General features: G+C 47.7%; 1 protein-coding gene across 2 annotated transcripts in view; it reads left to right on the top strand.

The window, feature by feature from the left end:
• LOC118787632 (talin-2-like) overlaps positions 1-19,261 on the top strand; it is a 113,544-nt gene that overhangs the window by 68,760 nt on the left and 25,523 nt on the right. For both annotated transcript variants that reach the window (XM_036543161.1, XM_036543162.1), the window contains exons 16-34: positions 241-349; positions 1,137-1,345; positions 1,650-1,748; positions 2,408-2,575; positions 2,932-3,226; positions 4,663-4,829; positions 7,508-7,636; positions 9,635-9,748; positions 10,121-10,234; positions 10,559-10,693; positions 11,069-11,197; positions 11,494-11,596; positions 12,962-13,170; positions 13,775-13,894; positions 14,421-14,618; positions 15,755-15,894; positions 16,958-17,051; positions 18,309-18,398; positions 18,907-19,029. In XM_036543161.1, the coding sequence (XP_036399054.1) occupies positions 241-349; positions 1,137-1,345; positions 1,650-1,748; positions 2,408-2,575; positions 2,932-3,226; positions 4,663-4,829; positions 7,508-7,636; positions 9,635-9,748; positions 10,121-10,234; positions 10,559-10,693; positions 11,069-11,197; positions 11,494-11,596; positions 12,962-13,170; positions 13,775-13,894; positions 14,421-14,618; positions 15,755-15,894; positions 16,958-17,051; positions 18,309-18,398; positions 18,907-19,029 (2,745 nt within the window). The remainder of the gene's footprint in view (positions 1-240; positions 350-1,136; positions 1,346-1,649; positions 1,749-2,407; positions 2,576-2,931; positions 3,227-4,662; positions 4,830-7,507; positions 7,637-9,634; positions 9,749-10,120; positions 10,235-10,558; positions 10,694-11,068; positions 11,198-11,493; positions 11,597-12,961; positions 13,171-13,774; positions 13,895-14,420; positions 14,619-15,754; positions 15,895-16,957; positions 17,052-18,308; positions 18,399-18,906; positions 19,030-19,261) is intronic.

Genomic DNA, 19,261 nt, shown 5'->3' with positions numbered 1-19,261 from the left:
CGCCTGCGCCTAATGAAGCACTGATTAGAAGAAACAAACATTTGGTGAGATGGTGAGAGTTTGGCACGCTTAGCCACCATTGGTGGAGCTTTGCTTGCAAACAGAGCGGAGAGGGGGGCTGGGGGGGGTTACTGCACAGGCCTTGGGTGCTGGAATCAGACTGGCGAAATTTGTTTGATTTCCTGAGAGTTGTGGCATATCAAGCTGGTTGTTGAGTTTCTGCCTCTCCCATCCCTCCAGGCTTCCAGGGTGTGGATCCAGAACAAAGTGGACGAATCGAAGCATGAGATCCACTCTCAGGTGGACGCCATCACTGCAGGGACTGCGTCCGTCGTCAACCTAACAGCAGGTGAGCTTTAGGGATGAGTGCGTGATGAGTGCAGTGCTGTTTAATTGGCTCTCTCCTTCTGGTGATTTCATGGAAGTAATCTCAGGCGTGATTTTCACCAAGCTGTTTGAAATGACCTTGACAGACAGTTTCTCTCATCTTAAAGGATTAGTTTTAAGAAATCATATATGAAGCATCCATCTGTGCCTCCAGCATTCCAGTCATCACTGAAGGAAAAATCATTAAAGAACATGAAAGGAGTGGAGATATCGTTAGCACACAGATTTATTCTGGGCCGTTTCAGCACGCTCGTGTGAACATGTGCACAGTAAAGAGTGTAGGTCTCTGGTAGGGTTTTCAAAGGCTGTTGTTGCCTTCGAGATAATGCAGTTTCCCCTTGGCCCTAATGAATATTTCCAGTAATGAATATTCAGCTTGCTGCGCGGTCTGGTGGAGCTGGCAGCGAGCTCTGCCTTGGCTGGTGAGGCGAGGCGATGTACTGTGCCAGATATTAATCAGCAGCCGTCCATCTGTTTTGTGGCACCGAGCTTCCTGCGTCCGTCCACCTATCGGCCAGCAGAAACTCTGCCCTCCCCAGCCCTGGCAGTGCCCTGGTGCTCTCTGTCAATCTGGCCATGCCTGCCGTGAGACTCCTGACGGATCTGTCTGACTGGAGGGGACACGTTGAGCGGGTCACGCGTTTGAGCGTTACTCGGATGTGTCTGCTGGGACATGTCAGATATGCCTCTGACGTTTTGAACGGTTGGGGAGGTCACCCTGTTTTACCTGCATTCCACCCCCTGCACAGGTGACCCCACAGATACGGACTACACCGCGGTGGGGTGCGCCATCACCACCATCTCCTCCAACCTAACTGAGATGTCCAAGGGCGTCAAGCTGCTGGCGGCGCTGATGGAGGACGAAGTGGGTAGCGGGCAGGACCTGATGCGGGCCGCCAGAACCCTGGCCGGCGCCGTGTCGGACCTGCTGAAGGCTGTGGAGCCGGCGTCCGGGGAGGTGAGCGACGGGGAGCGGGATGGTGTCTCACATTTCAGTGGCGTCACACATTTCAGCAGTCTCCTCGATTCTCTCTGTTAATACAATACAGTACCATATTGTAACTCCACCCCACTGAGCAGTTGTCATAGCAATCATAAAATCGACCTGCCTCTTCCATATCCCCAAAAGTCAGTTCGCCGAGTTTCATCCAGATCTGTCTGTGACTTTGCCAGCTATGCTGTTCACAGACAGCCAGACAGACAGACAATCACACAGGAGAGATAATGTGAAAATGTAATGTGTGATGTTCCCCATTCTACAGCCTCGACAGACGGTGCTGACGGCGGCTGGCAGTATCGGTCAGGCCAGCGGAGACCTGCTGCGGCAGATTGGGGAGAGTGAGACCGATGAAAGGTTCCAGGTACCAGTTTATTTCCCACTGGTTTGAAAATATAGAGCAGGATCGATAATTATCAAGCTGCTAGTGCTGTGTAGACTTGTACCAAAACAAAAAAGTGATGCTTAGTTGATTGATATAGCATCATAGGATGGTATTTCTAACTTGATAACTAATAGCCCTCAGGTCGGCGTTTCAGGGCTACTATTTATAGGACTAAGACACTCCATGTCTCATTCATCCCTAGTGCTATTGATATGCTTGATATGGTTTGCATTCCTTGCACTAACTTGTACACTGGCACCCTTGTACAAGTTTTCCCAGTACATTGCAAATTTGTACATTTGCACATCGGCATTTTTTTTTTTTTTAAACTTGGTGTGAACTTCCATTCCCTGTATTAGCTGTACTATGTACAGTACTATGATTATTGTGCTGATGTTGTAGTTGATGTTGTCCTTTTGTATTCTGTTAGATGTGAACCCTGGCTGCAAAACATTTTTTTCCCTTAGGGGGATAATAAAGATAACCTAAAAAATCTAAACCTAAAACCTAACTTTTCTCCAGACATTTTTGTGAAGTACACTCACTGAACATGATATCGTCCTAGTTTGGTTTGGTTGGGCATTTGCGCACCTGGCCCAGTGTTGACTTGTGGTGTTCTGTGCTGGAATGTGTTTCAGGATGTCCTCATGAACCTGGCCAAAGCGGTGGCCAACGCTGCCGCCATGCTGGTTCTGAAGGCCAAGAATGTGGCACAGGTTGCCGAGGATACGGTGCTGCAGAACAGAGTCATTGCAGCTGCCACACAATGTGCCCTCTCCACCTCACAGCTTGTGGCCTGTGCCAAGGTACTGTGCTCCTCACACTAGCCTGCCACATGGCCAGATGCCACCAGTCAGGCCCTTCTGTGTTTGTCCCAATGCATCGTGGGATGTGAGGTGCCCTTCCAGGCAGATTGTGCCCAGAAGTGCTGATCTAGGATCCGTTTTTCTGTTTAGCCTTCAATAGTTAAGTTTACAACTGTGGTTGTGGCTCTAGTGCCGAACTTACATGAAACTTTTGCCCAGTCAAAGATGTCAGACGGTCTGGTGTGTGTCGCAGTGCATCACAGGATGTGATCAGTGTGTGTGGTCCATTGTGTAGTGTTGTCAGTTTGTCTGTTGCAGTGTACTGTGGGATGTGATCAGCATGTGTTCCCCTGTAGGTGGTGAGCCCCACCATCAGCTCCCCGGTGTGCCAGGAGCAGCTGGTGGAGGCAGGGAAGCTGGTGGACCGCTCGGTGGAGGGGTGCGTGAAGGCCTGCCACTCGGCCACCAACGACAACGAGCTGCTGAAGCAGGTGACCGCAGCGGCCAGCGTGGTGAGCCAGGCGCTCAGTGACCTGCTGCAGCACGTCCGCCACTACGCCAGCCGCGGGGAGCCCATCGGCCGCTACGACCAGGCTACCGACACCATCATGACTGTCACCGAGAGCATCTTCAGCTCCATGGGTGACGCTGGTGAGGCCACCTGGGAGAGAGTGTGACAGATAGACAGGGTTGGGGGGTGGGGGAGGGTGGTCACCTCACACTTTATGGTCCTGTTTAACATGTCACTGATCCAGACTTACAAATCTGTGTTTAATTTCTACCTGTCACTTGCATAATGTCTTAGACCCCGATCCACTTTGGTGCCTCTTAGGAGTGCACAAACAGGGCCAGTGGTCATATAAGGACCTGTCTGCCAATTTCCTGTTTTTTTTTGCTTCGATTTCTTTTTTTTAAAAGCCATTTAGAGCTTTCAATTAAGATGGAAGTTTACATTCACTGGATACTTTTTGTTTTTGTGTGGAGTAAGTAGTGCTAACCCTTGTGGCGAGCATGAGTCACAGGTGTTTGCCTTAAGCACTTTAGGAATGGTCTGCGATCAAAATGAGTCTGGTTCCTTTTCTGACTCAAGGAGATCCAAGATACTGCTGGGGAAAGGTTTGTATTAACTGGCCTTCAAGCATTCCATTTTTGGAATTTTTTTGAAAGCCTGAAGCATTTGTTTTGATACTGTTTTGAGTTTGAGGAATTTCCAGTCCAGTCGGCCCCGGTGGGTTAGTGGAAAACATGTCATCTAAAACCACTGCAGAACAAGAAATCTGGTACCAATCAGGTTCGGCCCTGCCTTTGAAACTCAAAGGGAAACACATGACATGAACCTTTTCATTGCCTCAGCATGATTAAGAACCAATTATTGAGACAATTACCAGGGTAAAAGTGGAATAACATGTTTTCAATATCTGAAAATAACATCTCTGATTGTCGTTTACTTGGTAAAATATTTTTGGTACATAAGGGTTGCAGTTTTATGCAGAATGTCTGTCACTGCTTTCAAAAACCTGTCTGTGTAATCATTTTAGGCAGTCTGTGGGCTGTAGAAAGCACGTCCATCACAAATTTGTGTAATTGTTTTAGGCAGTGAGTAGGTTACAGGCAGCATTTCAGTCTCTCCTTTCATAAACCTGTGTCTGTCTGTGTAATTGTGTCATGCGGTAGGTAGGTGTGTGGTTCATTGAATAACCTATTGTCAGAAAATGTGAGCATTCACTTTAGACTCGAAATATGTGAGTACTTCTGTCAGAAAACGCAAACTGCAGTTCACACCTGCACTGTTATTTGCGTCTTGGTGAGGCAGAGGTATAAAAATAGCCTGGGAGAGAGACTGAGTCTCAGTCTGAACTAGTGAACGTGTGAGCAGATGGAAACATCAGAGGATTGTTGGCACCAGATGCCTGTAGTATGATGCCAAGCACGCGTTGTCGAAAAAGGGGAACGTGCTTGCTAGTTAAATGGATAATGGGTAATTAGTGATCCGGATCGTCTGTGTTTCTGCGGTTGTTAACAGCCTGTTGGGGGGGGGGGGGGGGGGGCTGCGTTGGACTCATGTCTTGCTCTCATGGACTGTGCAGGGGAGATGGTCCGGCAGGCTCGGGTTCTGGCCCAGGCCACGTCGGACCTGGTGAACGCCATGAGGTCCGACGCCGAGGCGGAAATCGACGTGGACAACTCCAAGAAGCTGCTCGCTGCGGCCAAGCTGCTCGCCGACGCCACGGCCAGGATGGTCGAAGCTGCAAAGGTACAGAGACGGGGAACAGCAGGGGGAGGGAGCGATGATGGGTGTGATGAGAGGGTTGTCCAGCCCCCAGTAGAGTTAGGATGCTGATATTTTGCACTAGGTCCTCATCTGTGCGTGTGCACCCGTGTGTGTGTATTGTGTGTGATGTGGTGTTTGTCGTCAGGCCATTTTTCATGTGAACACTCTGGTGACCTTTTCAGCGTATGCGCCAGTGAGGCCAGGCCTGGGAGCAGGGAGGGGCATTCTGCTTTGAGTTGCAGGGATACACACTGCCAAGCGGCGGGGGTAGCGGGCCCTGTTATGCCCTGTACAGCGTGTGACCATCCTTCTGAGCTGTCCCATGTGAATGCAGCTGCTCTGTCTGGACCCTAGGGGGCACCCTTTCGACCTACTTTGTTGCTCACATCCCAGGAGACTTAATGCAGAGGAAAATCTCTGCTTTTCCATTTATGCTAAAAGAGTGTTAGTGTGACCGTTTTGACCTGGGCTGAGCCACAGGCTACCCTCCAAACCTCCCTCTGTAGAACGAGTCTGTCACAAGCAAAGCGAAAAAAGAGTAAATAATGATCTTTTTAGGGCCACTGCTATAGTTCTGATGTTGGTCACAGTCATTTAATAGTGCTGAATTTGTTTTTGGGGCTCTGTTATTAGAGGAATTCTGATTAGGACAGCATAGCTGGAGTTTCAAGCATATTGTTTGGTGAAAACCGTTTTTAATGAGCTTTCAGGATTCAGACAGGAATTCATCTTTTAAACAGCGCCGTAGCTTCACTCAGGGCTTTGGAGGAGAAATATTATTATTAGAGGAATACCGATTATTCATAGTCATGGCTCTCGCAGACAAGTGTAAATGACTGGGGTATAATCAGTGCGAAATATCCTGGCAAGTGAAACAAGAGCTGATGGCTTGTTAGATGCTTTTGATCTGTGACACATTAATCATGATATCGCTGCTTTTATCAAGGGGAGGTGGGGAATCTGTGCCGGTGGTTTCCTTGGTAACTGCCAAAATGCAGACAGTGCTTTATTCGTCTTTGCATTTAGAGTGCAGCGTTGGTGTGTGTGTGTGTGTGTGTGTGGAAGGCTAAAATGTCCATGGTTATGCTGAGACTGTAAAAAATAGTGACTGCGTTTGACAGCAGTGCCTTTCAGTGCACCGAGAGTCAGAATCGTTGTTTTGCTGTACGTCAGGCAATCAGGCCAGGGACCTGTCATGTCTGCATCTTGACGGGTTTCTATCCCAGTCGAGGGTTTTATGCGGAAACACGGAGTGCTTGTGGACTGATGAGCTCTGTCAAACGATGGCTGTGGCTTTCTCTTCAGCTGTCTAGTCCCATGTCGTTACATTGAACCACAGGTCTCCATCTCAGCTCCGCACTTCAACCAAGCTCCTCTCCATTGCCGTTCCCTCCAAATCCAAATCCACTAGACAAAGGCAGTGTGCTGAGGGATTGTAATAGCAATGCTCTCATGGGAACTGTATTTAAATGGTGTGTGATGCATTTCCTGTGAGAACACTGGGAAGGCTCTTTCCCTTCGTGCTGCGCTGTGTCACCATGAAAATCTCACCGGGGAAGAATGATCCTCTTAGTTTGAATTTTGTGATTAGTATTCCACAGACTATCTGCCAGCATTATCCGCTAGGGGGCAAGGCGGTTTACATTGCAGCTTTACTTCTAGTATTTGTTCTGTTGCTTACTGTCCCTAATCTGATAAAAATGGTGATAAAATGCTCCACTAATACAATATGCAGCGAGGAATAGGCTGCTTCCGTTTGGATTCGTGGCCGCTCCCTAAAACAACAAAAGCCGCTAGATTAACGGTTAAGCAACCAGCCTTGGTATTGAAATCTCACTGATTCAACATCATGTTCACCTGCACGTTTTTCTCCTCTGGCACGCGCCATCAGTGTTCCGCTTGTATACAGAGGTCACTGTAATCCTACTGCTTTATGTGGGCTATAATTTTGGGTATTTACAGTTTATATCTTTTCAGTGGCAAAGGCAGTAAATTTTAGGCGCTCCACAGTGATTGGTGTGGTATTTTTATGAGGGTGGAAGCCATGGTACATTGCAGAAGCAGTGTATCATTTGCTACTCTGCTGTGCTTTAAATATATGCAAACGTGACACATGGCAGACTATTAAATGCTCTCATTAGTATTCGTTTATCGCTTGCATCAACCTGGAAGCAGTGGGTTTAATAGATTCATATTTCGTGCTCCCTCTCTTTAGCTGATAAGATCAGGGTTTCGTCTACAGTGAATTACCCAGCTGGCTCTTAATTAAGTAAATGGCAGCAGGATAAGCCTATATCCATTCCAGGCCCCCCTTGATCTATTTCCACCCCAAAGAAAGGCAACGTTGGAATGAAGCTATTGTTTGCTTGGATCAGGTAAAACACAGTGACTTGCAAAGAGCTCAGGAGGATCTACAATTCACTCGGCAACAAAATCCTCTGTAGGAGGAGAAAGTGAAGACAGCTTTGTGCAGCCGGTGAGCATACAGTGGAAGGTAATGGCATTCCACATGGGGAAGCAAAACAATGAAACAATGAAAACCAGCTGCAAAAGACGACAGGATGGTGCTGCGGCTATACAACGCCATTCAGGCTGAATGACGCTCCTCATGGGAAACTGTGCAGCTGGACAAAACTGTCTGCGTGTCTCTGTCTGCGCAGGGGGCTGCTGCATACCCGGAGAACGAGGACCAGCAACAGAGGCTGAGGGAAGCAGCTGAGGGGCTGCGCGTGGCCACCAACGCTGCAGCACAGAACGCCATCAAAAAGAAGCTGGTCAACAGGCTGGAGGTAGGAGAGGCTGGGACAGGGGGGTGGGGCGGTGTGGGGAGGGGTACACTGGGCTGGGAGGGCATTGTGGGAGTTTTGACACTAGAGCGCAGATGGAAATACATTGTGATGGAATGAAATATTCAGCCTCCAGGCATTTCTATTTGTTGTTATTGAAAATGGGGAAAAAAATTAGATTCAGTTCATATGTGCACCTTATGCATTCACTAAACAGCAGGAGATTGTCGGGGGTGGGGGGGGGGGGGGGGTGACCAGAAGCAGGGTGCCATGAGTTATTGTGGAACTGCGCTTGATAAGACAGTTGCAGGTGGAATTTCCTAGGGGAGGCCATTTCATTGTACCCTTGAGCAAAAGTAGTCAACCTGCAATCGTAAATATTCAGTTATGTAAATGGCCTATACACAGACAAGAAATGTGCACTTATATTATTGGTATTTTACATGATCTCCATATCTGTAAAATGTAAGTCACCCAGATAAGGCCAAAACCAGTACATAATGAAGATAATCATTATAACAATAATTATGATAATTATAATAGTGGTGTGTTTTCCCACAGTAGAAGACAGAATCATTGTAATAGTGCAGAGCCGTAACACGGTGCTGGTATGAGCTCCCAGGTCGGCATGTCTTCATTAGCAGAATTGCTGCTCTCTGCCCTGGTTCTCAGCAGGGCTCATCCAGCACGCTGCCCTGGAGGAGAATGTGTCCTCGCTCGAGTCCACCACCAGCTGGAGGTCTCCACCACAGGAGGCTTTCTGCTGGGGCCTTTTTTTATTAAGGGCCCAACAGGAAGAAAGGCGCTCAGACACTTTACCTATTTTTACTAACCGCTGATGCTGTGAGGTCCTGCTTGTTATTCAGCTCGGATCTCCTCCACGGTCTAGGCAGTCTTCCCCCCCCCCCCCAGCCCTGTAAGGCACTCGTCTGAGAGTATATTCAGTGTATTTAGCATATTTATGGGTTATGTTGTCTTTTTTTTTTTTTTGCTGTGGTGGAGAGGAGAACGCTGAATGCTTTCTCTCTCCTGCTGCTGTGAATTCCCTTATCATATAAGCACTGCCAGAGCCTGCGTTCCTTTCCACTGGACAGAATTCTTTCTGTCGCTCAGGGTGTTGCCACCCACCCACAGAGCATCAGACAATCCTTCTTTTTCCTCCGTTCCACTGGTGCTTTGCAGGCACGTACGGAGGCATCCGATACCAGTGGAAAACGAACGGCGGAGGGAAGTCACACTTTCCCAGCGTTGCGCTCATACTTTCCGACATGGTTGCGTTCAGTGCGGTTGAAAAGCAGAGCCGAGCGGTGACCATGCGCTTCGCCCAATGAATGCGCGGCCCACCAGCCCACCCCCCGCAAAGACCACTAAGAACAAGGCCTTTGGGGTTCAACGACTTTGTGAGGAATGCGCGTCAATACTTTTTCATCCCTGTTCATTTTTCCGAGGAGATTCCAGAGCCATCGTCGGGCCTCGTGGCAGTTCTCAGGAATCCCGCAGAGGGCTGAGCCCATCACACAGGATCTTCTTTGTTTCCTCCCAGAATTTTTTTTATTCTTTTCATAGTTGATGATGATAATAAGGACAATTGTACTGGTTTACAAATCAGTCAATCACTTAATTTCCCCTCGCGGTCACCCAGCCCCTTCTTTATACATACATTTTAGTCTTTGTACATCATGCTTGGTTACATCATCTGCTGAAGTATATGCCAATATAATACACTAATCACAGTTGTTCCATTCATATGAGACCATCTTACAATTATTGTGTTAGTCATATAATTTCACACAGTACATTTATGGTTCACCCCCCCATTTTTTCCTTCTTTTTACTTATTGCTCTTTCTTTCCACCTCCCTTTCCGCCGCCGTGAACGAAGGACAGGCGTAATGTTGATGACAGCAATAAAGGCTTTCCTCAGAGGTCTTGTTCGTGTTTATGGAGTAATCGGTTGTTTCAGGAAGCGGCTGACGTGCTCGTTTACTCCTTTTAACCGCAGAATGCCGCGAAGCAGGCGGCCGCTGCTGCCACACAGACCATCGCAGCCTCCCAGAACGCCGCGGCTTCCAACAAGAGCACGGCTGCCCAGCAGCAGCTGGTGCAGAGCTGTAAGGTACGGCCACGTCTGTCACGCTGAAAGCTGCCCCGATTGAACTGATACCAATTTTACAGAGCTGCACTGGTCATTTGTCACAGATTTTGTCACATGGTTTTACTGACAGCCACTTTTGGGCTGTTTTCTAATTGCGTTCTCTGTGGAAAAACAGGGGGTTTGATTTTTACATACGTAGAGCTCCATCTTGGCTTTGTGCACGTGTTCTTAGTTTATTTTGCATTATTGGGTACCTGAAGGTTTGGGTAAAATGGTGGTGCTTATTTGTGACAGTTATGTGTATCTAATGCATTTGTGTGTGTGTGCGTGCGCCTGTGTATGCCTGTGTGGGCCTGTGTGTGTATTCGTATGTGTGTTTGTGTGCGTCTGCAGGCGGTGGCGGACCACATCCCTCAGCTGGTGCAGGGGGTTCGAGGCAGCCAGGCTCATCCAGAAGACCTGAGTGCCCAGCTCGCCCTCATCATTGCCAGCCAGAGCTTCCTCCAGGTACTGCCTCTGTCCTCCTTCGCAGGGACGTTCAAACCCACATCAATCTAACAGCAGCTTTGAAATGGTAGAAAATTACCATGTTCATGCTTCATTTCAAATTCATGAAAATGTACCTTTTCAAACAGTGCGTGTACAAACACTTCACATTGTGAAGACACACTGATATATTTCTCAATCTGCTAGTTAATTACATTGAAGAGCTGGTCATTAATTTCAAGGTGTTTCTCATATGGAAAATTAATGTGCTTCCTGTGACATTCATGTATTTCCCATAAGATGGATGTATTTCCTGTATGTCTTCTTTGTTTAATCCCTCCTAAGCCTGGCAGTAAAATGGTGACGACTGCAAAATCTGCTGTCCCCACGGTGTCAGACCAGGCCGCTGCCATGCAGCTCGGCCAGTGCGCAAAGAACCTGGCCACCAGCCTGGCTGAGCTGCGAACGGCTGCCCAGAAGGTATCCACACCGCCTCAGGGGTCAGGGATCAGGGTCCAAGGGCTGACCTGATAGTAGCCTGATTCATACAGTCTTTAACATATTGGGGTTCTCTGCATGCAAGCACCCGCGCCTTATGAAGCTGCACCTTATAATTGTAAATCTGTGTGAATGTACGAGTGAGTGTGTGTGGGTGCGTGCGCGCACATGTACGCTTCTGTTTAATTATAGGCATCAGTGAAACTGTTTAGCATTGAAAGACAAGGACCTATGGCCTCATTGTCATCATTTCACCACAGATGCTATTGTACACCCAGTCCCCCATCTCAGAGAACCAGCAAGTGATACTGTGATAAGAGAGATGGGCCAATGCATCATGACTTTTGTGTTGTCTAGGCCAATGAAGTGTGTGGGCCAATGGAAATAGACTCCGCCCTCACTGCAGTGAAAACACTGAAGAATGAACTCCAAGATGCCAAGATGGCTGCTGTCGATGGACAACTTAAACCTCTCCCTGGAGAATCGGTCAGTGAGGCTTTACAGCTTTCAGCTGGACTATGGAGTAGTACTTTGGAACAATAATTATTCTGACATCCTGATCTTTCTGTAATATTTTCATTGTAAGACTCAATAAAAGGACATTAAAAAAGTATTATTGACAAGAAAATGGTTTACAGTAAATCTTTATTGCCCCATTTGCCTGCGCTTTGAGTGGGTTATGTTTGATGTATCATTTATAGAGGTAATTATTATTGATTGCTTGGCAGAAGGCAGCAGTATTGGCTTTGGGTTAATATTGTGCTACTGTGTTTGATTTGCAGCTGGAGAAGTGTGCTCAAGACCTGGGGAGCACCTCCAAGGCTGTAGGCTCCTCCATGGCCCAGCTCCTCACCTGTGCTGCACAGGGCAATGAGCACTACACAGGTATGGCACTGCATGGGTACTTCACTGTGAGGGGCCCTACACACTATTTGCACATACACTGTAGTTTAAACAAGGACATTACACAGGATGCTGCACAGTGTAGGCCAGCACAGGTCTGTACCACACAGGCTCTCTCACACCGCCAGGTCTGTTTCTTCAGCCCTCAGTTTGGGTGGGTTGCCCATGTTTCAGCGTGGGCTCGTGGAGCTTTATGACTCATCGCTCACTGCTGAGCAAGACATAACACAATGCCACCCGTGGTTGTCCGCACACCCCAGTGGTTGACTGACAGAATGTAGTAAGTGGAGTCAGAGAGGCTCAGAGTTGGTCATACTCACATTACTCTGCTGTCTTCCAGTGGCAATGAGGAAATCCCACTGTCTCTCTGGGGGGACGATATTGGTCAATTACTCCAGACCGCCAGAAGCCGACTGTATGACTATTGATTCATTGGTCCACTGGTGACAAAGATATCGCCGGTTGTATTAAGCTCATCTATCAAAGTAAAATGACAGCTCAGTGATGGTTGCTGCGTAGCTTTGCAATTTCAGTCACCGAAGTGGGCCCCGATTAGCTAATTCTGTGAGATGTTTAAATCCGTGTGTGTAACTGTGGGGGAGCAGAGTGAGCTCAGTCTGTGTTTGAGACGGGACTCCTGCTCCACAGCCTTGGGGTGCAACTTTTTCCATCATTAATCTTACTTTCAGTAGATTTAGCCATGCATCAGCAGTCCTGTCTACTTGGATGGATAATGCAATTTGATGCAATTTGCTGGATCCGCTCCCAGCTCAGTGTAGGATAAGCAAAGGCCAAACTCTGCGGTTGACCGTGCCTCATTTTTACTGTTTCGTGCATCTGAACGGCGGACTCTCCTCTGCTGGCCTGCTTATTCCTGTGTGCAGTCTTGTGTTGATGATCACTCATTTGGGACAGGTTTGCTAAAATATGCCTCCTTTCCCCTCTTCCTGCTCCTCCCACATTGTCAGGCTTAATGTTAGCGGATGAAGTGAATTGAGCCTCTGTGTATTTAGGCAGAAAAAAGACATTATCTGCAGGACAAATCCCCAGCGAATTGGGTTAGACTGCCTTGGAAGAGCATGGATATTTTCTAGTGTTCACCTCATGATTTATTCTAGGATCTGTTTCCTCACCAGATTTACACATATTTGAAGATTATCAGCTTGTTCAACAGAGATTTTGCACTGAATCAGTTCAGGTTAAGTTCATAGCTCAAGGGTACCACAGCGGAGCAACAGAAACAGCATTACTTATCCAGTGTTTTCTCTTGTTTTATGCTCTGCGTTCATGCTTTATTCATTAGTTTCATGTTGGTAAAGTACATGTTTTTATTAAACACCCACCCAGGCGTGGCTGCCAGGGAGACAGCCCAGGCCCTGAAGACCCTGGCCCAAGCCGCACGAGGCGTGGCCGCCTCCACCACTGACCCCCAGTCAGCGGCGGCCATGTTGGACTCCGCCCGCGACGTCATGGAGGGCTCCGCCATGCTGATCCACGAGGCCAAGCAGGCTTTGGTTGCCCCTGGCGACGCGGAGAGACAGCAGAGACTAGCACAGGTGTGGTGGAGCGGAGCTGGGGATTTAATTCACCTCACAGAGCCTTTGAACCTTTTTGAAAGGCTTATGTTTGTGTCTGAGCACATCATGATAGATTCAATCATTGTTTTTTCATATTTGTGCGCACAGATGCTTCTTAACTTTCGCAGTCAGCTTGTGGCAAAGGGTAAATGGCCAGAGGAATAACATGAGAAGGGGGGGGAGTATATATTAATATTGCATATTTAATTAAAAACCTCACATTAACCTTTGATCCCCCCCCGTCCACAGTGTGAATGGTAAGACTTTGACCACCTGGCCACATGCAGGGAAGGGAAGAAGAGAAAACCCCTGTAAAGCCTACCCTGCTTCTGTAACGATTATTTCTGCTAAGTGGATCAAATCTGTACTGCTCCTCAGCGTTTTGTTATTGACAGCGCAGCTCCTGTCTTCCCGCAGGGTCCTTGTGGGAAATCAGCACATTGGACAGCATATGTTTGTGACAGAAGTGTAAATTGGGAACGTCAATTACGGCGTTTTTGCATTTTAAATTCGAGTTGTGTCCGGGGAGGAGTGACGGCGGCCTCCGCTCGCCTGTAGCTCACCTTGCCTTCTGCTTTGACAGGTGGCCAAAGCTGTTTCGCACTCCTTGAACAACTGTGTGAATTGCCTGCCTGGGCAGAAGGATGTGGACATGGCCCTCAAGAGCATCGGAGAGGCCAGCAAGAAGCTCCTGGTCGATACGGTGAGCTGTCCTCTACCTACCGTGGTTGCCTGCATTGTCATGGTTGGAGCATTGCTCCTCGCTTCCACAGAACATGAGAGTAGCTGGTAAATACTGTGGAGGATGGTTTAGAAGTTCTGACTCGTCTCATCTCACCACACAAGAACTACGTCACCTGTTTACAGCCCCTGTGTAGCAGATCCTTTATTAATAGCACCTGCACAAGCCATTGCTTAATCTAGGTTATGAACTGAATACATTGTTTATTGATTTGGAACAATGGCACATGCCATTTTCCAATATTACCTGCATAGCCTAAATTTTTGGCATGATCTGTTGGACCACTGGATGTTTACTAAAAAAAAAAAACTTAGGTTCACAGCCTTGTAGGAGCAAAGAACAGCTGTGCATTGTACAGGATTTGAACATCCAAGCCTCCAGTTTCTAATATGCTGCCACAACAGTGCTGCTCATAAAGCCACATAATGCACACAGTATGTAAGGTGTTGATGATGTGATGGTGTCACTCCCCCTCTTCCTCCCCCAGCTCCCTCCCTGCTCCAAGTCCTTCCAGGAGGCCCAGAGCGACCTGAACCAGACGGCCGCCGATCTCAACCACTCGGCCGGGGAGGTGGTGCATGCGTCCCGAGGTACCAGCAGCCAGCTCGCAGTGGCCTCTGGGAAGTTCAGCGAGGATTTTGATGAGTTCCTGGACGCCGGCATCGAGATGGCGGGCCACACTCAGGTGTGTGCGTTCCTCCTGTCCTGCAGGGTTCGAGACCCTCCCTACACAGACGCACGCACACACGTCTCTGTCCCTCTCTTTTGCTCTTTCTCTGTCACTGCCACAGTTTAAGTTTAACTGGCTTTATTTGCATGTCGTGTTTGTACTCCTGTTTCCAAAGGATATGCTGAATTAATGAAAAACAGGTGAATGATTAAAAAACTGCATTAAAATAACCAGGGAATATGAATGGGTTTTGTGTCTGTCACTCGCTGTCCCTCAGATTGGGGCAATTGGTAACTTTCCTTCTTACCCACAATATCTCTGTCAAATTTGATGGAACATCAGACTGTGGCTTGAAGTGGATGGAGGAGTTTGCCTGTGTACTGTGTGAGGATGTGAAGCTTTCTCTGAGAAAGAGAACAGGACAAGCTATGGTCACATAGTGTCAGGCACTCGAGCAGTTTGAGACTTCGAGCTGCAGACAAGAATTGAGTCTCTCCTCTAATTTATCTTGACACACACTTCTCCCTGAGAGCTTTAACTGATAGAGACACACAGTCATGAGGGTCACTGAAGTACTGCTTCGTTTGTACTGCACAGTAATCCAGATCCACTGACAGGGAAGGAAATTACTGTGGTGTGACACTTATTACCAAATCGCTGACAGGTGAGCCATGCTGGCATCAAAGCAGGTGTGACAGACGTGCACGCATCAGAGTCACCTGGGTCCAGAGTAGCTGACTGACCCAAAATTGTGGTTTTCCTCACTATTATCACATAACGTGTGTCTGTGTCTGTATCTGTGTGTTTGTAAAAAGTCAATAGGTATTGAAAAATGAACCCCCAGAGAAAGTGATTTGTTGGCATTCTTGGGGTATGCCAACAAGGCCCTTTCTGTTTTACATTCACAAATGTTCACCATGTGGAGGTTCTGGTTCCTTTATAAATAAGAGCCAGGTGGGCTAGGCCCAAACCTGAACATCTAGAAGGCTTTTTCTCAGAGGGTGCAGTTTGTTAGTGTAAGGGGCTGTGTCAGTATTTGTTGTGTAGGTGGGGTCGAGGAGAGTAGGGTGTGTGTGTGTGTGTGTGTATTTGTTGTGCAGATGGGAGTTTTGTGTATATTTGTGACCCCTGACTACACTTTGCTTTCCCAGAGCAAGGAGGACCAGATCCAGGTCATTGGAAATCTGAAGAACATCTCTATGGCTTCCAGCAAGCTGCTCCTGGCTGCCAAATCCCTGTCTGTGGACCCTGGGGCAGCCAATGCGAAGAACCTCCTGTCTGCTGCAGCCAGGTGAGCTGCTGCTGAACTCACAACCCTTTTGGCCCTTTGGGGCTCCTGTACTGCCAATGTACTGATGCATTATGTGAAGCAGAGAGAATAAGCACTGGGACTAGACTAAGTCAACATTTATTCTTAGGTTTGACTCACTATTAAATGCAGCTGTTTCTTTTTACCTTCACACAGTTTGGTGTAACACATTGCATTTACCTGGCTGTCAAAGTGGGGAGTAAATGTTGATGGAATCTGGGCCTCATTTTTACGTGTAAAGCACCACTAACACTTATTTACTGTGTGGACCCCAGTCCTCTGATCCTGCACCTCCTTCCAGCCAAAGCAATCAAATGCACCCATGCAGAAAGGAAAAGGCCTTCCATGTGGTGTGCTCACATTCCTCACATTTCTTTTGGATAGCAGCATGCTTCAGGAACCTGGCTTAGAGCCCAAAGCAAGTTCGGTTCCCAGGTGTTGCCCTGCTGGTGTACTTGAGCAAGGTGCTTGACCTGGATCACTGCAGTTAATATGCAGCTGTATAAAGTGATAAAATGAAGTAAACAAGCTGTCCTGGTTGTAGTTTGGATGAAAATAACTAATTAATTACTATTAATAATGCCACCTGCTGGCAAGTGCGGAGAAATACCCTCTAGTGGGGAGCACTTTGTGAGGTGTGCACTAATTTCCTGCTGCACTGGGAATGACAGAGAGAGAGAGAGAGAGCTGAGGCTGCAGGGTCCTCCAAGCCTCACACTAACAACGCCTGTGTTTGTGGGAAGCATTGTAGGACAGAATGGAGGCATGTCCTCTCTTTATTGGACACTTGGCAGGAGGGGGAGGAGAGATACTGTGTGTTTATTGGATGCATAATGCGAGGGGCTGGAGCCGTACCCTGTGTTTGTGGGATGCTGTGTAATCACGGTAGGGGATTGAGGTGTGTCTTTTGTTTATTGGATGCTTGGCAGGAAGGGGGTGGAGTCATACTCTGTGTTTGTGGGACGTCAGTGGGACTGGGTGAAGTCATGGCCTTGTGTTTGTGAAATCTGTGAATGATTCTTATGCTGCTGCCTTTCTGTTTCAGAGCGGTGACGGAGAGCATTAACCAGCTAATCACACTGTGTACCCAGCAGGCACCGGGGCAGAAGGAGTGTGATAATGCTCTACGGGAGCTGGAGGTACCATGTGCACCCGCATGCACTGTCATCATCAATATCAACATTAAGCACTGCTGTCACATCACTTAGTGGATGCTAAGGATACAAAATGGAGAATGAAGTTACATGTTGGGGAAAAATGTTGAAGAAAGTTGAATTACAGTTGTAATACATCAGATTGCATAAATTGAATCGTTTTGAATTAGCAAGCAATTGATTTTTTTCGTCTTTGTTTGCAAATGTATTTAATACTGCAATACATTACATTCATTTAGCAGACACTTACCCAGAGGGACTTCCAGCACAATAGAACATAAGTTTATTCATTCAAGTTGAATGAGCAGCAGTGTCAGACCTGGCTAACCCTCCCAGACCAGTGATTGTGAGTGTAACACTGTTCAAGCCCTACCGCAAGTGAACTTGTGCAACCTGACTAGGCAATGGCTGCCAAATATACTACCATACATCAGTCACTAAATCACAGAATCCAAAACACAACATAAATTATTTTTGTACTGTGGAAACGCTTCTTCCTTCATGCGACTTGGCGGGGTTTGAATACGCTGTTGTTTGGAGTTGTCTTGGATGAGCCCCATACTCTCCCTTTTGTGGATAGTCTCTTGGGCTCTGTATTCCTCAGTGAGCAGATAAACAGGCTCTGTTTACACTCTGGTGATACATGGACAGCACTCTGACTCTGTGGAAAATTATCTCCCTGTTCGTTACACCCCTCCCCCTGCTCCCCCGGTCTCCCTGCATGAAATAACACCAGTGGTGCGTGCTGGCAGAGTTCCCCTCCAAAGAGCGCCTCTCGCCCCGGAGGTCCCAGATGGGACAGAGATATGAAATGCCATTTTTCGGAAAAAGACAACATCACCTCCCCCCCTCCTTGGAGGCTTGGACCCCCGCCAAGCACTGCGCTCTGCCGCTGGTGTCCTCAGTTCTGGGGTCACGAGCGCATTCTCCCTCCAATGCTGCAGGGTCTCCTAGGTTACGGGGACAAGAGATGGTGCCGCAGTCAGTGACACGTACACGTTCACGTTTTCTGATATTGAATGGGAGCGTAGTGTGAACACCTGTGTTCTTCACATTGCATTTCACATTTTGGCGCCTAGGCGCTCTTGAAAATGAGCATAGAAGTGCATGTTATAAACAGTAAAAACAGAATGTACACTCAATGTCTGGATACCATGTATAGTAATCATCTTCCTGCTGCAAACATGGCTGATTTGACCCCCTGACCCCAGATCTGTCCCTGCTTTCTCTCTCTGCCCACAGGCAGTGAAAGGACTGCTGGACAACCCCAGCGAGCCGGTCAGCGACCTGTCTTACTTCGACTGCATCGAGAGTGTGATGGAGAACTCAAAGGTACACTTAGGACTTGATACGGTCAATAGCCAGATGCAGCAAATTCACAGGCAGCTTTACTGATGTAATTGATCTATGTAATTGATAGATTATGGATTGATTGCAATCATAATCCATAGATGGTGGATCAGTCTTAAATGTTGTGCCTGTGGCTAATGTAGTCTAAGATAATGTATGCCCAACAGTTGCTCAAAAGGCTGATTCTCAGTCTTCTCTTTTGGGCACACTCTGTGCAATGAGAGGAAATATTTCTTTTAAGGTCATTGGAAGCAGTGTGTATATGCATGTATCAGATTGGGTGTATGCTTATCTGAGCACGGTCTTTCATCTTGAAGCTTTATCACTGATGTGCTACTTGCTATTCTGTACCTTTGTCCTTGTTCTCCTAGCTTTTATTAAATGCCCTATGTGTATCCCACCATAACGGCCTTGTAAGTTGCTCTGGATCGGAACGTCCGCCAAATAAATGAATAATAATGATAATCTTTCCTTTCTTCCCTTTCCTCAGGTGCTGGGAGAGTCTATGGCTGGGATCTCTCAGAACTGCAAGACCGGAGACGTGCCCGCGTTCGGGGAGTGCGTGGGCGTGGCTTCCAAAGCCCTGTGTGGGCTGACAGAGGCAGCTGGACAGGTGAGGATTTGACCTGGTGTAGGCCCTAAAAGGATGGACTGTCTGTTCTAGCTCCTTCCCAGTTTCCCTGTGCCTGTACTAGACATAGGTGCTTTCATATGAGCTGAAAAAATGATAGGGGGAAAAAACACCAGTAATCCTTCAGTGCTTCAGGGACAGCAGATACTATGGCTGTGTTGTTCACTTTGCCAGAGCTGCACATTGGCTCTGATTGTGTGGGAGTAAACCCCTG

The sequence above is a fragment of the Megalops cyprinoides genome, chromosome 13, assembly GCF_013368585.1.
Source record: "Megalops cyprinoides isolate fMegCyp1 chromosome 13, fMegCyp1.pri, whole genome shotgun sequence".
Taxonomy (NCBI): domain Eukaryota; kingdom Metazoa; phylum Chordata; class Actinopteri; order Elopiformes; family Megalopidae; genus Megalops; species Megalops cyprinoides.
Note: the sequence above shows the minus strand (reverse complement) of the source record. Positions and strands in the feature narration are given on the sequence as shown.